Raw genomic sequence first — 17771 nt, 5'->3', positions numbered from 1 at the left:
AAGTGATATATCTCGAGATCTATATATCTTATTGGCTTGAAATTTGGACTATGCCTTCAGAGTAATGTTTTCTATACATTTTCCAAGAATTAGTTAGATATATATATCAAACCGAATTATGACCGATTTTCTATTTTTACCTCGTGTATCAATACTCAACATACCCCGGTGTGTATACAAATTATATGTCAGTTATCGGACAGAAACTAAGTTTCATTATAAATTTTATGTTTTATTATTAGAATTATATATATTCTTGTATCTTATCAAAATAAATTTTACTAAACAAAAAATTTCGTTTCAAATACAGAGTCATGTGTCTTTATTCATAAATTTAAATGTGATATATTTGTGGATCATGTAACATTAACAAATATGGGCCGATTTTGATGAAATAATTTTTTTTATTGTATATGACTTAGTAAAGTAAAATTATGCTGATTATAATAATTTTATTCTCATATAAACAAAAATATTTAAGTTTAAATTTTAAAATTTTTATTTTTGACCATGACTTTATTGCAAAAAAGTTCCCTACTTACGAAAGCAAAAACAATTTCTTTAATGCTAATCGATTTTATACACCTTAATAAATAATATATAAAAAGTTTTGTTCAATTATCTTTCCCGGTCACTGAGTAATATCTACTTAAAGTCAAAATTTTACAAAGTCAAATTCTGCATAATGTACATTATACGTTATGAAGGCGTTTTTCTTTAGGTTTTTTGCATATGATATTTTTGTTAATAGGAAAGCAATAAGAAAACTTTAACAAAAATTGCTAAAATTTAATGGTTTATGATCAAAAACTATTTAATTTATATATACAGACGTTTTATTAAATTAGTTTTAATAATTATCTGAATTATACACTAGAAATGTATAAAAAGATGAAATAGCCATATAAATTGTATGACATACCCGGGTATGTTGGGTATTGATGTACGTAATTTTGCTCGGGTATAGACTAGACAGTTAAACAGCTTAAAATCGATATTTAAAGCCGCATAACATCACTTTGAAACTTTGAGGCATACAACTTTGGCTATAAACTGTTACTTAGCATTTAGCACATATAATTATGAAATACTCAGTAATAAATTAAAATATTTAACTTATTAATTAAATAAATCGTATAAAATCGTTAGTAATATTAAAAAATAATAAATAAAATAACGTGGAATATTTATAGTGTTTGTTGCATTTTCAAAGACACCATGTAAATTTACATTTTTAACCTTAAGACAGCTGACTTGAAAGCGGAAATAATTGTAACAGCCGTTGATTTTTTTAACGTTGTAATTTAGCTTGATGTTGTACTTAATGTTTGTTTCTTTATTTGTAAACTTTGCAATACAATCACCATAAATATGTATAAAAAAGAGCTTAACAAAACTTTTGCATTACCAATCAAAATAATCCCAATTGAATATTCGAAATATTGAAAATCAACAACTAATCAATGGGGTCAGTCAGCACAAATCACCACCACTCATCGTACGAATAACTATTGTAAAACTATCCGTATAAAATAAAAATATTACATACAAACATATACAGAAAATATGACCCCCATCATCATACTTTTGTAACGATTTGGACAAATATTGCAAAATATTGCTGATGTCCATTATTTACTAAATAGTATTTTAAACATGTGTATTATACTTGTTATACGTTGCGGTATAAAAAACCAAATACAAACAGTTAAGTTTAATTTTGCTTTTAGATTTACAAAAGTATATTTAATTAAACGCTTACTTAGGGAAAATATTAACCCAGTTTATTATTGGTTAATTTGTTGGGTGGTTTTAAACTTCTTGTTTTATTATAAAAAAAAAAAAAACAAAACAAACTTCTGGAGTATTGTTTATTCAACGTAATACTTAATTGCAATTAATAAATATGTATTTATTATTACACTTAAAAGTCAATGACCTTTTCAGCAAGTAAAAGTTGTGTAAAATTGAATGGTTATTTTAATGAAATTAAAAATTTTACCTTTTTTTAATTTCAGTTAAAATTATATGTAAAGCTATGGTCAGTCCAGTTTAAGAACTATTTGTATTGTTAAGCAAGTGAATTATACAATTAAATCATATTTTATTTCTGAAATATTAAAATTTTATCAATAACTACTTAAATTTTTCCAAATTCTATTTTGTTGATATGTATAACATTTAAGGTAGAGGGAGGAACAAATCAAAGATAAAAATTGCTAAATACATTTATATAGCATCCTAATTGAAACCAAAAATATAACAAAATTATTATTAGAACCTGCATTGTGGACTAAGTTTAGATAAATAAAAATGGGCTGTTACAAAGGAAAGGAATCTCGTGATCATGACAAAGCAGAAAAAAAAACAAGACAAATAAATGAACAAAAAAAAATTTAACTATGAAAAATCGAATTTCACCACTTATTACTGTGACAAACCTTGACTTGAGGGTTTTCATTCAAATAAAAAGAAAATTAGTACAATTTTGCAGGTTTTGTAAACCGTTAGTAGTATCTAAAAAAATTAAAAAAAAAAAATAACGGAAAAGATCTTTTTATTTCTTTATTTGTCCAAATTATATTCTAACCGAATTTAACAAGCAGGGTGACGATGACTATACGCCCGTTGTAGTGTAGCAGACTAGAGTCTCTGGTGGGAATCGAACCCACAACCCCCAAACTGACAGGCTAGCACACTGAATGCACATTAAACATAAATTGTGTGAAATATTTTTTAAATTTTAAAAAATATTTAAATATTTCGGGTTTTCATATAAACGTTCAAAGGCATCCCAAACCGTACATTTTCGATTTTACATTGACTTTGTCACAAATTGTATGGGACTTTACTCCCACAAAACTGATACATTTGATAACCTATTTAAACTGATCATTTTAAACTAAATTTTCTCTTCTAAATAATACAGATAACCATTTGTGCAAGTTTGAACGTGTTTCATGAATCCACTTATTATTTTCGATTTGGAGTTGTGCAAAATGTATCTAATTATACAAGTTCTAAGATTTATTAGATCTTATTCATTAATCATATATCAAAGGCTTATAGACCATTCAAAAAGAAGAAGATTGATCGGAATCATCATATCGCTCATTTACTACAATACTGGTATAATGTTTAATGACATTTTACTATTTTTCAAATAACTTTTAATGAAGTCAGGGGATTTTAAAAATTAAACCAGATTCAGATAGTGTTTCTCATCTAATTAGAAGTTAAATTTGTATTTACATTCCTAATATACATGGAAACATGAGTTTTAGTTTTTATACCCTACACCACTTTAGTGGGGAGGGTATATTGGATTTGTGCTGATGTTTGTAACATATAAAAAGTATACCAATCGGCTTAGAATCATTTTCTGAGTCGATTAAGCTATGTCCGTCCGTCCGTCCGTCCGTCTGGCTGGCTGGCTGGCTGGCTGTCCATGTAAACCTTGTGCGCAAGCTACAGGTCGCAATTTTCAAGATAATTGGATGAAATTTGGCACGCACGTTTTATTTGACCCAAGGACGAAGCCTATTGAAAATGGTTAAAATCGGTCCATTATTTCACCTAGCCCCCATAGAAAAGGGCTTCTGAGCTCATAATTATGTTAAATATACAGATATATCGATAAAATACGGCATAACTAAGTTTTATAGAAGTCTTGATAACCCTGCCAAATTTCATAAAGAGCGGGCCCCATTTGACCCTAGCTCCCATACAAAGTCCCCTTCAGAAAATAACTTGAATGTCCCAAATTAACTTATAAACACAAATATCGCGATGAAATTCAGCACAATAAAATATTATGTAAATATAAATATATTCACAAAATTTTATCGGGCTTGGTCCATATTTGCCCTAGCCCCCATATAAAGCTTCTTTCAGAAAATTAGTTTTTCATCCATAAATTGCTTAAATGTATCGGAACAAGGGAATATTGAAGATAAATGCGATATTATGAAAAATAAATCACATTTAATATTCATAACTGGTGTAGGGTATCATATGGTCGGCCACGCCCGACTATACTTTCTTACTTGTTACTATTACAACAAATAATTGGTCTCACACCGAAAATATTTGAAATTTGTTAAAATTATGTATGTGTACGAAAGACTTTAGTAGTACGCATGTTTTCGAGTCCCCAGTTCAAAAAACTCAAATTTCGGATCATATCAATCTTATAGTAAATGACCGATAAATGAGAATAAAATTCACCAACTTTCTGACACCCAAGATTAACTGCATCAATATAAAGGTTAGTAACAAAAAAAACATTTTCAAAATGAAGATATTTAATAAATTTTATATTTAATTTGAATTCAACAAAACAAAAAAATCTTCTTCAGTTCTTAAATTTATTAAAGTTTAAAATATTTAATTTAATTCAATAATTGAACATACCTCTTGCAACTCATTGAAATCCTTAATATATAAAAAGCATGATGTGCGAATCAAATACAATTTGAAATAAAATTAGTGTTGACAACCTCTTGTGTTTTGCTGTTTCTGTGTTGCCAACAGAATCAGTTTTCAGTTGTCAGGTATCAAAGAAATTGTCGTGATTTTGTTTTTTATTTGGAGGAGTGAGTGTTTGAATTATTATTATTTTTTATAAGATATTTTATTAATCCACTTAAATCACTGGTTTTATTGAAATGATTATTAATAAGATTTCATACTTGTATTGTTGTAAACAATATTTTTGGTTTGGTTAGTTGTTGTAATTTTCTTTCATTTTTTCAATTTCAATTTTCATTTTATTGTATTGAATAATTTCACATTTTATTTTCATTATGTATATTCATACATCAAAACAAACACACAGAGTGAGTGAGTGAACGTATACGGTACGATCGTATACTCCTTCCTACCGTTGACCCCGGTTTTTTATATATTTTTTATTATTGTTGTTGTATTGATATCGCGTGCAATCTTACGTTTATTGACCTTGGTATGAGAGCAAGTATGATGTATCAATGAACGAACGAACAAACGAACGTAATCATAATTATCATCGTCGTAATCATTGCTTGTATAAAAAAAACAAAAACAACGGGCAAGTTTCGTTGCAGCTAAACTCGTCTGGTTTCGTGTTGTTTGATCGCTTGCAGTTGAAATGCAAAAACAAAAAGTAAAGCAACAACAACACTATTGCTATAACAAACTCTACTGTAAAATATCCGTGTTTGATCTAATGCAAGTTGCAGTGATAGTTGGTAGAGTGTGTAAAAAAGTTGTGTGGTGTTGGATTGACGTTGGCTTGAGTTGTTGGATGGATGTTTGTTGGTTGGTTGCTTGATTTGTTATTATTTTTTTTTATTTGGGGATAACGTAACTTTTTACAATTACCGCATACTGCCCAAAAATAAATCGACTATTTGTTGCAAAATTTCACAAATATCATTCATTCATTTATGTTAAAAAATCTAAATACCGATTAAACGAAATAGTTAATTTTGAGCAATAAATTGGCGAAAAAATGTTTCCCCAAAAAATTTAAGACTCACTTTTTTATAATTTGTGTTATTTTAAAATTATTTTTTATTAAAAAAACCTTGAAATTTTAATCATTTTCTATATAAAAAATATCACTACATTTGCTATTCACAGACTTTTAAATATTTTTTATTTGGTAATAAGGCAGTTAAGAGAGGATTTAAGGCAGATTTTTTAGAAATAAGTTTAAGGTTATTTTGTTTATTTTTTATTATATTTGGCCTTTAAAGTAAATTTTCATAAATTCGTGATTTTACTTTATGTTTGTTTTATTTTCTTTTTTTTTTTTCTTCAAAAATCACTAACGGCTTAAAACCCGAAAAAATGTCAAAACGCGTTTAAATGTCCGCTAAACGAGTAGGCAACTCGCCTAATATTTTCAAAATTGTCCACTTCACTTGTACAATTCAAAAAAGTTTTCTTCAAAATAAAACCGAAAATTACGCTTTTAAACAAACTTGGCGCCTTTGCCGATTCAAAGAAGACGTACAAAAAATTAAACAGACGTCGTTCTTTTAAAATTGCATTTGTTTTCAAACACACTTTACACGTTTTGCTCAAGTTATTGTACAACCGTTCGATACAATAGTCCGATATAGACTAAACATGAAATGTTGAAAATTGCTCACAATGAGCTCCCCACATCTACATCCACAAAGCAAACCACATCATCAAGTTCATAAAAATCATTATTACGTAGTAAACCAACTACGGGAGCACTTTTTCTCCAAATGTTTATTTTATTATTTTTTAATCTCTTTTATTCTTCGCATGCTTTTTATTCTCTCAGCCCCAAATATATTCGTTATGTACAAACAGCCCCAACAAGTCAATTTTGTGCTTTATGCATATTCTGTTGGTGTTTTTTTTTTTTTATTTCATAAATTTCATGTTTTTATATGCAAGTTTTTATTTTTATGGAAATAATTTCAGACTAAATAGGTATAAAGGGCCCCTGGCAACACATAACATAAAATTTACTACCCAATTACGTAAATTTCAATTATAAATTCGAAATAGAAACCAAAACTTAAAAAATATTCACAAACCACAATTTCCACAGTTTCCGATTTTTGCTGTTTAGCGTATCAGACTAACGGAAGTTCTGAAAAAATTGACAACACTGATTGGGGAGCTCATCCCTCTCTTGCTTAATTTAAAGCTCTTTTATATTAAAAGCTTATTCTCTTAAGTTTTTCCTCCAACTTATATGCTCAACAGTATATGCTCATCATAAATTTGTTTAATACATATTTTTGATTTTGAGTACAATATTTTTAAATTTTGTTTATATCAAGGAATTATGTACATATTTATCGACATCTCAGGCTCCAAAAACGTCAAACATCTCAGCGTAACAATAAAAATAACTGTTCTTTTCTTCTACTTTTGAATTTAAATGTTAAATTTGGAAAGTCCTTTTTCTATTTCATATTAAAAAACACAAATTGTTCACTTTCTTGAAAACTGTGAGCTACAAAATATCCGCATTACTAAATTCATTCAATAATTCCTTGTGGTAAGTAAGTATTGGTAATTCTAACTAAAATGCAGGCCAAAAATCTAAAAAATAACAAATCGAGGCCCTCTAAGGATGATTGGGAAAATTGTGAACCGAATTCTGAGTTACTGATGTTTTCGTATAAACTTTAGTGTATATGGTATCATTTGAACTAGTGGGCGTAGCACTACAAAAATATTTACGAGTAACTGTAGTATCAATATAAATATTTAGGACAGAAATGGGCGTACGAGCAATACTGGACGTGGCACCTCTCATATGAACTACAGTTAAACCTTCCGCGAGTAATGTGAAACTGGCAACGTCAACTGACATCTTTCGTAAGCCGATTTTGAACAATTTATTTATTTTTTTTATTTTTATTCATTTATTTTGTAATATTAAGCCTTCGCGGCCAAAAATAACAATATTACATAGTAATAATAAAAACCTGAGATCAATAAGTAGTAATACATATAATTAAATATAATTCAGTATTAAACAGATGATTAATCCTCCCCAGCCGTAAATAATACATATATTAATAATTAATTTAAAATTAAATGCAAATAAAAAGTCTCAATCAGCAACAAAACATATACATATCAATATATAATACACTAGGTGGCATCCTGGCATATCAATAATAATGTCAAACATTTTGACATTTATATGTACATATACATTTTATTATTTCCTTCTAACTTCCCTGTATCCGGTTGCGAATACAAAACATAATGTGATTGAAATAAGAAAAAAAAAATATAAAAACAAGTTAGATTGCTATATTCGGCTATGCCGAATCTTAAATACCCTCCACCAGCAAACTACTTTCTATTGAAACCCATCTAACTATATAATTTTTAGATAACTTGCCAAAATATTTGTCGAACTAATTTTGATTAGTTCTAGCAAAATGTATATTAATACGCCAGTTCGAAAACATTTTAATAGAATGATGTATCTATACACAGAATATGGGAGTTGTGACCAATTATGGACTGATCAGGAAACAATTTCGTATAATGATTTATATGCAGAAAAAGATCAGGTCTAATTTTACTCCAATAGCTTTATTAATCAATGAAATATGTGCGTTTAGGTGACTTTAGGAAGTGGACTTTATATAGGAGCTATGAGCAATTAAGGGCCTATCCGGAAAAATTTCGCAGAGTGATTCATATGTGCACAAATCATATTTTATCAAGATATCTTTATTTGATAATTAAATATGTGCGTTTAAGGGACCTATTACCAAATATGGACCGATCCAGAAAAAATTTGGTACAATGTTTTATATGCCTATCCGCAAAAAATTTTGTAGAGTAATTTATGTAAAGACAAAACATATTTGTGTCGAATTTTCTCAAATTAACTTTATTTGACAATGAAATATGTGTGTTTAAGTGACTCTCAGAAGTGGACCTTATATAGAAGCTATGACCAATAATGGACCGATCCGAGAAAAAAGTGGTAGAATGATTCATATGTACACAAAACTTATTCAAGTCGAATTTTATCCCGATAGCTTTAGAATTCAATGAAAATATGCTTGTAACTGATTTGGACCTTATATGGGAACTATGACCAATTATGGGTCTATTCGGAAAAAATTTCATAGAGTCATTCATGTTTAGGTAAAACATATTTGTGTCGAATTTTATCAATACAGCTTTACTTGGCATTGAAATATGTGCTTTTAAGTGATTTTCGGAAGTGGGCCTTATATGGGATCTATGACCAATTATGGACTGATCCGTAAAAAATTTTGTAGAATGATTTGTATGTATACAAAACAGATTTGTGTCGAATTTTACCCTGATAGCTTTATAATTCAATGAAATATATGCGTTTAAGTGATTTTCGGAAGTGGACCTTATATGGGAGCTATGACCAATTATGGGCCTATCCGGAAAAAATTTCGTAGAGTGATTTATATTTCGACTAAACATATTTGTGTCGAATTTCATCAAAATAGCTTTAGTTGGCAATGAAATATGAGCTTTTAAATGATTTTCGGAAGTGGGCTTTATATGGGAGATATGACCAATAATGGACCGATCCGTAAAAAATTTTGTAGAATGATTTGTATTTACACAAAACATATCCAACTCGAATTTTATCACAATAGCTTTATTCATTAATGAAATATGTTCGTTTAGGTGATTTTCGGAATAGGACCTTATATGGGAGCTATGACCAATTGTGGACCGACTGAGATCTACGTTGAGAGTATGATTTCTGTTCATATTGTATTTACATGTACAAAATTTCGTGTTGATAGCGATATATTTGAAGGAGTTATTAACGAAAATCTAATTTCCGGGAATATATACCTTTGTATGGGGGCTATTAGAAATATTGGATCTATTGTAAAGATTTTGAATATAATTGATCACTACTCTGAAAAAATAACGTATGACAAAATTCATTGAAATATCTTTGGTAGTTTCTGAGAAAACTTCAAAAGAATTATGAAAAAAACGTAATTTTTTTCGAGGTAGTCTGAAATTTTTACTCATAACTTCTTACGTTGTGAACCGATTTTGCTGATTTTCAATACCAAACTGCTTAGGATAATAATAAATATTTTGGGTGAATTTGGTTTATTTCCTTTGCTTAGTTTTAACGTGAGCGTGTTTTACACAGACAGACAGACAGACGGACATAGCTAAATCGACTCAGAATTTGATAAGGACCCAGAATATATATACTTTGTTGGGTCTTAGATGAATATTTCTTGGTGTTACACACGGAACGACAAACTTATATATACCCTCTATCACCACTGATGGTGGTGGAGGGTATAATAAAATAAAATGTTCGTGTCGAATATAAAATTCTGTGGCAAAAAAGAAAAAAGTACATATCTCAAGTTATTCAAAAGTCATCTGCTTCAAATCGATGTACCCAAGTCAACATCCTGTAAATTTCTATAAAAATCAGATCTTTAGAACTTTATTTAGTGAACTATATAGTTTTGTATTGAAATTAAAAGTTTAAAACATTCTCCTGAAAAAACACTTTTGTCTTTTTTCCACAGAGTAATCGCTACAGATTAATTAAACTTTAACAAAATTATTGAAAATGAGGTTTAGTATTTAAAATAATTTTTCGGTTTTTGTCAGTGTTGTATTTTATTTAAACCATGATACAACCATATTTTTATTATGATTTAAACGAAATACGTTATTTGATTGTGAAAAAAGACGTAATGAAAAAGGTAATATATTCCACTATCTTGCAATTCTAATCACATAAGATCTTTCAAAAAAGGAAGAATTAATTCTCGGTATATAAATTTGTGGGTTTCTTAGTGATCGCGTAAATACAAAAGAATTATAAAGAGAAAGTGGCTTTCTACATTTGACAATATTATGAAACAGTATAATATTCCGGTATTTTACGAAATTATCAAAGGTACAACCAAGAAAACTATAAACAAAGCGTGAAACATGTTCGCGTCGCTTTAAATTATAAACAAAACGAACTACAGAATTAACCAAGCGTTTAATTCTGGATAAGTGTGCAGAACAAGTACCAGAAACAATTTCCAATCCATACAAAATCTGTGACATCAATAGTGAATGAGCTAATTTATACTTTATATGTGTAGGTAAATATAAATTAACTGAGTATATTCGGCGTAGGATACCCAGAATCCTAGAGCTGATGAGGTCAATGTGTGCGCAAAAAGAAAGCTTGGGATCTAAAATTAGACCAAGACACTTAAAATGGTCAATAAAGACCACATCCAAATTATCAAAGGTAATATTTAGATTAGGAAAAAACCGAGTTGTAGGACCAAACATAATGGCGTTAGTTTTAAAGGGATTCACAGTTAATGAATTACTAGAAGCCCATTGAAGGACACGTTCTAAGCTAAAATTAATGTTATTCTGCAAAACGTCTACAAAATCAATACTACTCCTAAAAAGCAAAAATATGTCATCAGCATATAGAAAATAATTTAATCACCTGACGGTATTTAAGAGTGGTAGTTTTCCACGGATGACCACTATCTGTTCCACGCTTTTTCTCAAGTGAAATCGTGATTCAAAGTGATTTACGCCAAATTATTCACTCAAAAGAGCGAACCAATATCCAGCATGGATTCTTATCCTCTAGAGGTTTAATAATAGTCCTTTTTTATTAGATGATAATTATTATAGTAATTAATTTGAAATACCTACAATAAGTTAGGGAAAAACTGGCGGACTAGCAATGATGTTCGAGGTACCTCCCCGGGGAAGTAAATATAAAAATTAGAATATCTGGAAAACTAAAACAGCTGTAGTCTTAATTTTTTTAAGAGGAAGGTATGTTTAGAATATGTAATTTGCAATTATATTATAATGGACAAATAAATAAAATTTAATTATTTATGAATAGATTAGTACATATAACGCAAAAAAAATCGTGTTTTAGGAAAATTGGCCTTTAAGCTCTTATTCGGCTCCATAATTCAATTATACATATATGTATGTAATTACTTTTACATTTTGAAACAAATTAAACTGTGCACATTAGAGTGTTCCGAGACCACTTTTTTGGAGGTATTATTATTATTTTTCCAAAATTATACTGAGATCAGGATTGATAGGGAACTGAGGACCGATCGAAAAAAAAGATTTTTTTATTTTTCTCGTGTTCTGTACATACACATCGATTGAGAGGTATTCCTACATGAAATTCCTAAAAAGGCTGTTCCTCGGGACACTCTAATGTACATCTCTCAGGATTTTAATTCGTATTTTTTAATTAACGCTTTTTTCCTTTTGTAACATTTTAATTTATCAACGTCATAAAGCAAAACTTTTTGTCGTTTATTGTGTATTCTTCGTTTCGTTTTCTCAATGTTTCGCTTCTTTGTTTTCAAAACAAATGGCTACAGCTGATCTAGAGGAATGCGTGAGAATAGACACGAAACAACTAACAACATACATATTTTGTTGTTGCTATTGAAAGTGCGTATTGATTTTTTAGTTGTAAAAAGTAAAATTCGTAAAAGAAAACTCAATATACTGAATACATACAATAAAAACAATATTAAATTGTAAGACGAACAAAAAGAAAACAGCTTAAATATGTTGATTAAACAAGTTTTTAAAGAATTTCCATGAAAATTACAATAAATGTAATTCAATTGTTTATTACGTTTTCGATTTTACAACAAGTGAATGAAAAACAAAACGAGAAGTGTTTTCTTTTTTTCATTGCCCAAAAAATTAGAATGTTGATCAATGACCCACATAGTTTGAGGAAAATAATTTGCTGGACTTGACCTAATTTATGGATAAAATTGTTATCAAAACCAGGAAATTGTTAAAAATATACTATTAGATACGTCTTGAAAGTGATACCAAAAGGGAGCAGCATTTTATTCGTTTATAATGGGAGGCTCTGTTAGTCAAATATTTCGTTCGGGCTCTGCCTTGTTATCACATCGTGATGGTCACAAGGTTTCAAAGGCTACTGAAGAAAAAATTAAAACTTTATTCGAAATTCTTCGAGCTAATCCCAAAATATCAATACAACCATTAGAGAGCTTACTCTTGGAAATTCCGAAGGTTTGTTGCATTGTTTATACATATGTATTTGCCTTAATTGGTTTGGTTTCGTTGTTTGTAATATTGATTTTTTCTCTTTCGATTTCATTTTGCAGAATGAAAATATTTTGGTCATACACGATGATTGTGGCTTTAATATTCTACAACGCAGTGTGGGTCTTAATCACATCGAATTAACCAAATGGTTATTGCAACGTCATCGCCCTGATTTGAATCGTAGTCCATGTTCTCTACCCTTGCATATTGCCTGTCTGAAAGGGCACGAGTCATGTGTGGAATTGTTACTGAAATATGGTGCCCGCATTGAATGTGATTCTCGCATGTGTTTTCCCGGTTGCCATAGTCCAAATTGTGAACTTTTTCAGTACAATACCAGTCACTATGAAGATGTCGAATATCGCGACCGTTTCGATAATTCCAAACTACAAAATGCCATTTGTTATGCCATTGATGGTGACCAGATAAATGTACTTAATATTTTAGTTCAAAAATTAGATGATCCGTGGGTGAGATTAAAACGTTTAATATACTTAGACTTTATTTCTGCTTAAAGCTAAAAATATGATAGATTAAATATCATTACATTTACAGATCCCTTTTAGATCAAAAAAACCTGTATTTCATTTGCTTCATATGGCATGCGAACGTGGTGCCTGGAATTGTGTGCAACAGTTAGTAGTAACTCGATCAGACGAAATAAATCTCATCAAAGATGAATACTATCCCATACATCATGCAATATTACATGAACTGCGCTTTTTAGAGCTGCTTATACACCATGGAGCAGTAACGACAGTACGAACATGTACCCAACAATTTACACTTCTACACATGGGTAAACAAATTTACTTAATATTTCTTATGAGATAGCTACATAAAATAATTGTATGTTTTCGTTTTACAGTCATATTTATTGCCCGAAAATCAGCTGAAGATACACTTAGCATTTTAAGACTTTTATTGGAACGTGGATGTAAAGAGCTTATAAATGAACCTGACGTTTTAGGAAATACTCCGCTACATTCATTAATAGTACGCTATGCTTTGGAGGAGGCCAGGTAGGTTTTCTTAGCGATTTTCGAAAATTATATTATAAATCTAAAATATATTTCTTGTTTTTTAGATACGGCTATGATAAATGGAGTAAATGGGATGTTTTACATTTAGTACGTTTTCTTTTGCAACATGGTGCTAAAAACTCCATTAATCAGGCGGGCAATAGTGCTTTAGCTTGTGTTTTTCGACACATCCGTGATATGGAAGTATGTTTTGAACTCTTAAGTATGCTAATTAAGGAAGATGGTAAGTTATTATTACAAACTGTCCATGTTATTAAAATTTAACAAATGAAATTAATTTTTAGGTGATCCAAATATTGTGGGTCGTGATGGTTCAGTACCTATTATGGTCTTATTGATACCTTTAATTAACACCGATACTTTACAACATTATACTCACTCAATGAAGGCAAGTAAACCTAATTGAATGCGTATTTTTGAAAAAAACCTATTTGAGAGGATAATATGATATTTAAATTGTTGAGGAGAACTTTTTCAAAACTGATAAAGTAAATATTACAGCCATAACCAAAATTAAGCCATATCACTACGTAGTAGCACTACGTACTACTTCCGCGCAAATTGATTTTCTAAAACCTTTCATGAACAATTTTACATGAATTCTACATGTTTGGGTACTAAATTTGAAAGAAGGTTAAACCGCAGCCCTGTCGTTGCTTGTAAATATTGTGGGTTAAACAATGAGACTTTTTAAAATAAAAAAATTTCCGATTTTGTATTAAAAAATTTTAAATTCGCCGCAGCAACTTTTTTAACGCTTGGAAAAAAGTGAATTACTTTTTCAACGTTCTTAATAATACTATATGAAATAGATAGGTCCGATTTGAAATTTTCAAACATTTTATAAAAATTATAAGCCACGTTTCAAATTATTCATTTTTCATCTTTTATATTTGCAGGTCTGTTTCGTTAATTGCATTCGTATATTACTACAACACGGTGCCAACCCAAATTGTTCGTATCATCATAACTTGACACCATTACAAGTTTTAGTATTTACTGTTAGTGAAAATTTTACCTTGAGCTGTGACACACTAAGACGCACAAATTTTGATTTTATTAAAAATATTTTACTCTTGCTACTGCAACATGGTCTAGACTGCAATCAAACATATCAAAACATTCTACAGGCTGTAATGGACATGGTACGAAACGTTAGAGATTGTCAAGATATGCTACGCATACACGAGCTAGCTTTAACGCTCATGCAATACGGTGCTGACCCGAATATAGTATTAAGTAGTAAGACCACTGGTGGCGCCATATATTCCAATGAAATAGCCAGATTTGGTGATGCCTTAGGTTTGACGGGTTCCTCAGGGGACAGCGTAAACGGTGGTGGTAGTGGTTCTGGTGGAGTTGTTGGTAGTGGTGTTGTTGGAGGGGGTGGAGTTAGTGGCGTAGATTCGGTAGGAGTTACACGTCAATCTTTGAGTGATACAACATTTCGCAATTCATTTCGTACAAATTCCCGCTATTTATTATTTTATTATATTGTGTTGATCACAAAAAAAGAATTTATACTTAATGATCCCGACTTGAATTTCACTCGTATAATACATTTGTTTTACGCTACAATGCAACATGATGCACTTTACAATTGCCTCAAATCATTGCACAATTTTTATGTGGCCCAAGTGCCCAGCAAAAAGACCGAGCAGCTAATAGCTGTCATTTCATCTTTGTATCGCAAACCTCGCAGTCTAAAACAATTATCACGTCTTGCCATTTATGAATCTTTGGATAGGAAACTTGCACAAAATATAAATAAACTCAAATTGCCCGGTCTACTGAAAGACTATGTCTTGAATTTTGAACTGTAATTTAGAGAATAGTTTAGATTGTTTAACTAAAAGAAAATTTAAAGAACAAAAATAAAACAGCCTTAGGGTAGGAAAAACATAGTCAAACAAAAAACTGATACCTGTTAATAGCAAGAGTAATAGAGAATAGGAAACACTAAAGCCACATAAATTCAAAGAAATTTCTAAATTTGGAGTAGACTTGACTAGATACTCTTTGCAAAATAATAAATATTTACAAATAGGAATGATTAAAAGTCCATATAAAACCAACAACAAACTGCTAATCGAACTCTGAGAAAATAATTAAATATTAATCTCTTTTATATTTAATGATTTTTAAATAAGGGAAATGAAATTGCTCAATTATTATTCAGAATTCTACTCTAATGCCGACTCCATTCATAATTTCAAGTTTCGCGTTCAGGAACTAATTATTATTTTCAAAGTTATATTCAGCCTACCATGGTTCTAAATATGTTTTATGTAGTCATGAGACATTTTAAAAGAATTTTTGTAAGAATAAGGAAACTAATGAAAAGCTTAAACCAAACAAATAACAATCTGAATATAATTAATAATGAAATAGTATTTAAGAAGTCGCTAAAAAATCTTTTTTTAATAGTTTACAATTAATTTTATGAACTTTTTGCATTAGTACTAAATTAGGGGGGGAATCGATAATTTGTAAGTACATATGTAATTAATATTTATGTAGACTGCATACAAAATATGTATTTAAGTGTTAATTTATATACATAAATGCATTTGTATGTATTTAAATCAGGGCAATTTGTAATTTAAAAGTTGTATGTGCCATGTTGAGCAATTTAAACTGATAAATAAATATACACAATATATCTGAATAGCTATTTATAGATTAATAAAAATAAAAAAACAGGAAAAATATAAAATGAATCAAGTTAACATTATAATGTTTTCTCAATTAATTAGTTTAAATTCAAATTGTTTTTCGAGCACTTATTTAAAATTTAAAACAATCGTGAAATAATCTCACAATTATTTACCAGAACACATACATACAAACATAAATACGTATTGCCAAAAAAAATCATAGAAAAATAAATTCATCATTACAACTTTAAAATCTACCAAAATATTGTTATTATTGTTCCTGTTAAACGAAAAAAAATACAAATTATACTAATTACAATACATAAATAAAATCTTAAAAAACTCACTCATAAAATATTAATTTATGAATATCCATACATTTATTAATAATATGTTTATTGAACTTTAAGAAATGCATTGTAATATTGTTAATTTCTTTTTATCTTTAACAAAATTTGACTTTTATAAAAATTTCAAATAATAAAACTGCTGTAGATAAAATTCCGAAACATAAAATAAAAATTAAAGAAATTAATATTATTCAAAGTATGTATATTTTCAGATCAGAACTGTTATTCAACTGATACTACTCGTGAACTGTTGCTTTTTTGGATATTGTAGCATTGGTTTATGTTATTTTATGGTAGTTATAGTTATGTCACAGAATACCATTCCAAAAAAGTCTTCAAAGTCTTCTTTATAGAAATATAATGCTATTATATATATAATAGCATCAGAACGCTTACGACGAATAATAATATAGATATCCACAACAAAATTACTTTTATAACCCTTGACCGGCAATATCTCTTAGAGCACACGATATTAATTTATGATAGATATCCCAGCAAAAAAATTTTGAAGTTGTTAAAGAAGAAGGGATATTTTCATGATTTCTTTAGTAAGTATTCTATTTAATACGTTTTAAATACATGCCTAAATTCTAATAAATTTGTCATCAGTGAAGGCATGAAAAATGAACCCAAATTCACTCATGTAACTCCACTATAGGAATTGTAATATTTTACTGTAATTTGGTATTCTCTTAGGAGATTTAACGAAAACGTGCATTTCATACAATAAAGATTAAAAATTACATTAATTTTTTATTAGATTTTTGTTAAAATTAGTAATATTAAGTCCATTAAAATTAGTAATATTAAGTCCATTAATAAGAGAAGGAAAAAAACCAAGGCTGCTTAACGGATTTTAAAACACAATGGGTATTTTTCCTCTGCATGAATTTAAATCCAATCAAAATCAGTTAGTTATGTTTTATCTTATTCTATTTTTATCAATATCACGCAAAAAAATTATTTAAATATTGATAATTAAATCGAAATACCATTAATGCATTTTTAAATAAATATAGTGCACCAATGAAAATTCGCTTGAGAATCATCGAATATTCATTGGTTATAAGAACTCATTTAAATGACGAACCATTTTTGCAAAT

The 17771-nt window shown here is 29.2% G+C and overlaps 2 protein-coding genes across 2 annotated transcripts in view; one reads left to right on the top strand and one right to left on the bottom strand.

Moving 5' to 3' along the window:
- The window catches only part of LOC119602567 (ecdysone-induced protein 74EF-like), a 100232-nt gene extending 94137 nt beyond the window's left edge, over positions 1–6095 (bottom strand). Inside the window, exon 1 of the mRNA XM_037954148.1 lies at positions 4414–6095. The gene's annotated coding sequence lies outside the window, so the exon portion shown is untranslated. The remainder of the gene's footprint in view (positions 1–4413) is intronic.
- Positions 6096–11955: 5860 nt separating this feature from the next.
- On the top strand, positions 11956–16796 carry LOC119602585. Its single transcript, XM_037954175.1, has 7 exons — positions 11956–12579; positions 12675–13085; positions 13171–13414; positions 13484–13637; positions 13703–13881; positions 13943–14046; positions 14558–16796. Exons 1-7 carry the CDS (start codon positions 12403–12405, stop codon positions 15479–15481), a joined length of 2193 nt encoding a protein of 730 aa, XP_037810103.1. The 5' UTR covers positions 11956–12402; the 3' UTR covers positions 15482–16796.
- The last annotated feature ends 975 nt before the right edge of the window (positions 16797–17771 follow it).

The sequence above is a fragment of the Lucilia sericata genome, unplaced genomic scaffold, assembly GCF_015586225.1.
Source record: "Lucilia sericata isolate MDLA Ls3-8-SP2 unplaced genomic scaffold, ASM1558622v1 Contig000242F_arrow, whole genome shotgun sequence".
Classification (NCBI taxonomy): Eukaryota; Metazoa; Arthropoda; class Insecta; order Diptera; family Calliphoridae; genus Lucilia; species Lucilia sericata.
Note: the sequence above shows the minus strand (reverse complement) of the source record. Positions and strands in the feature narration are given on the sequence as shown.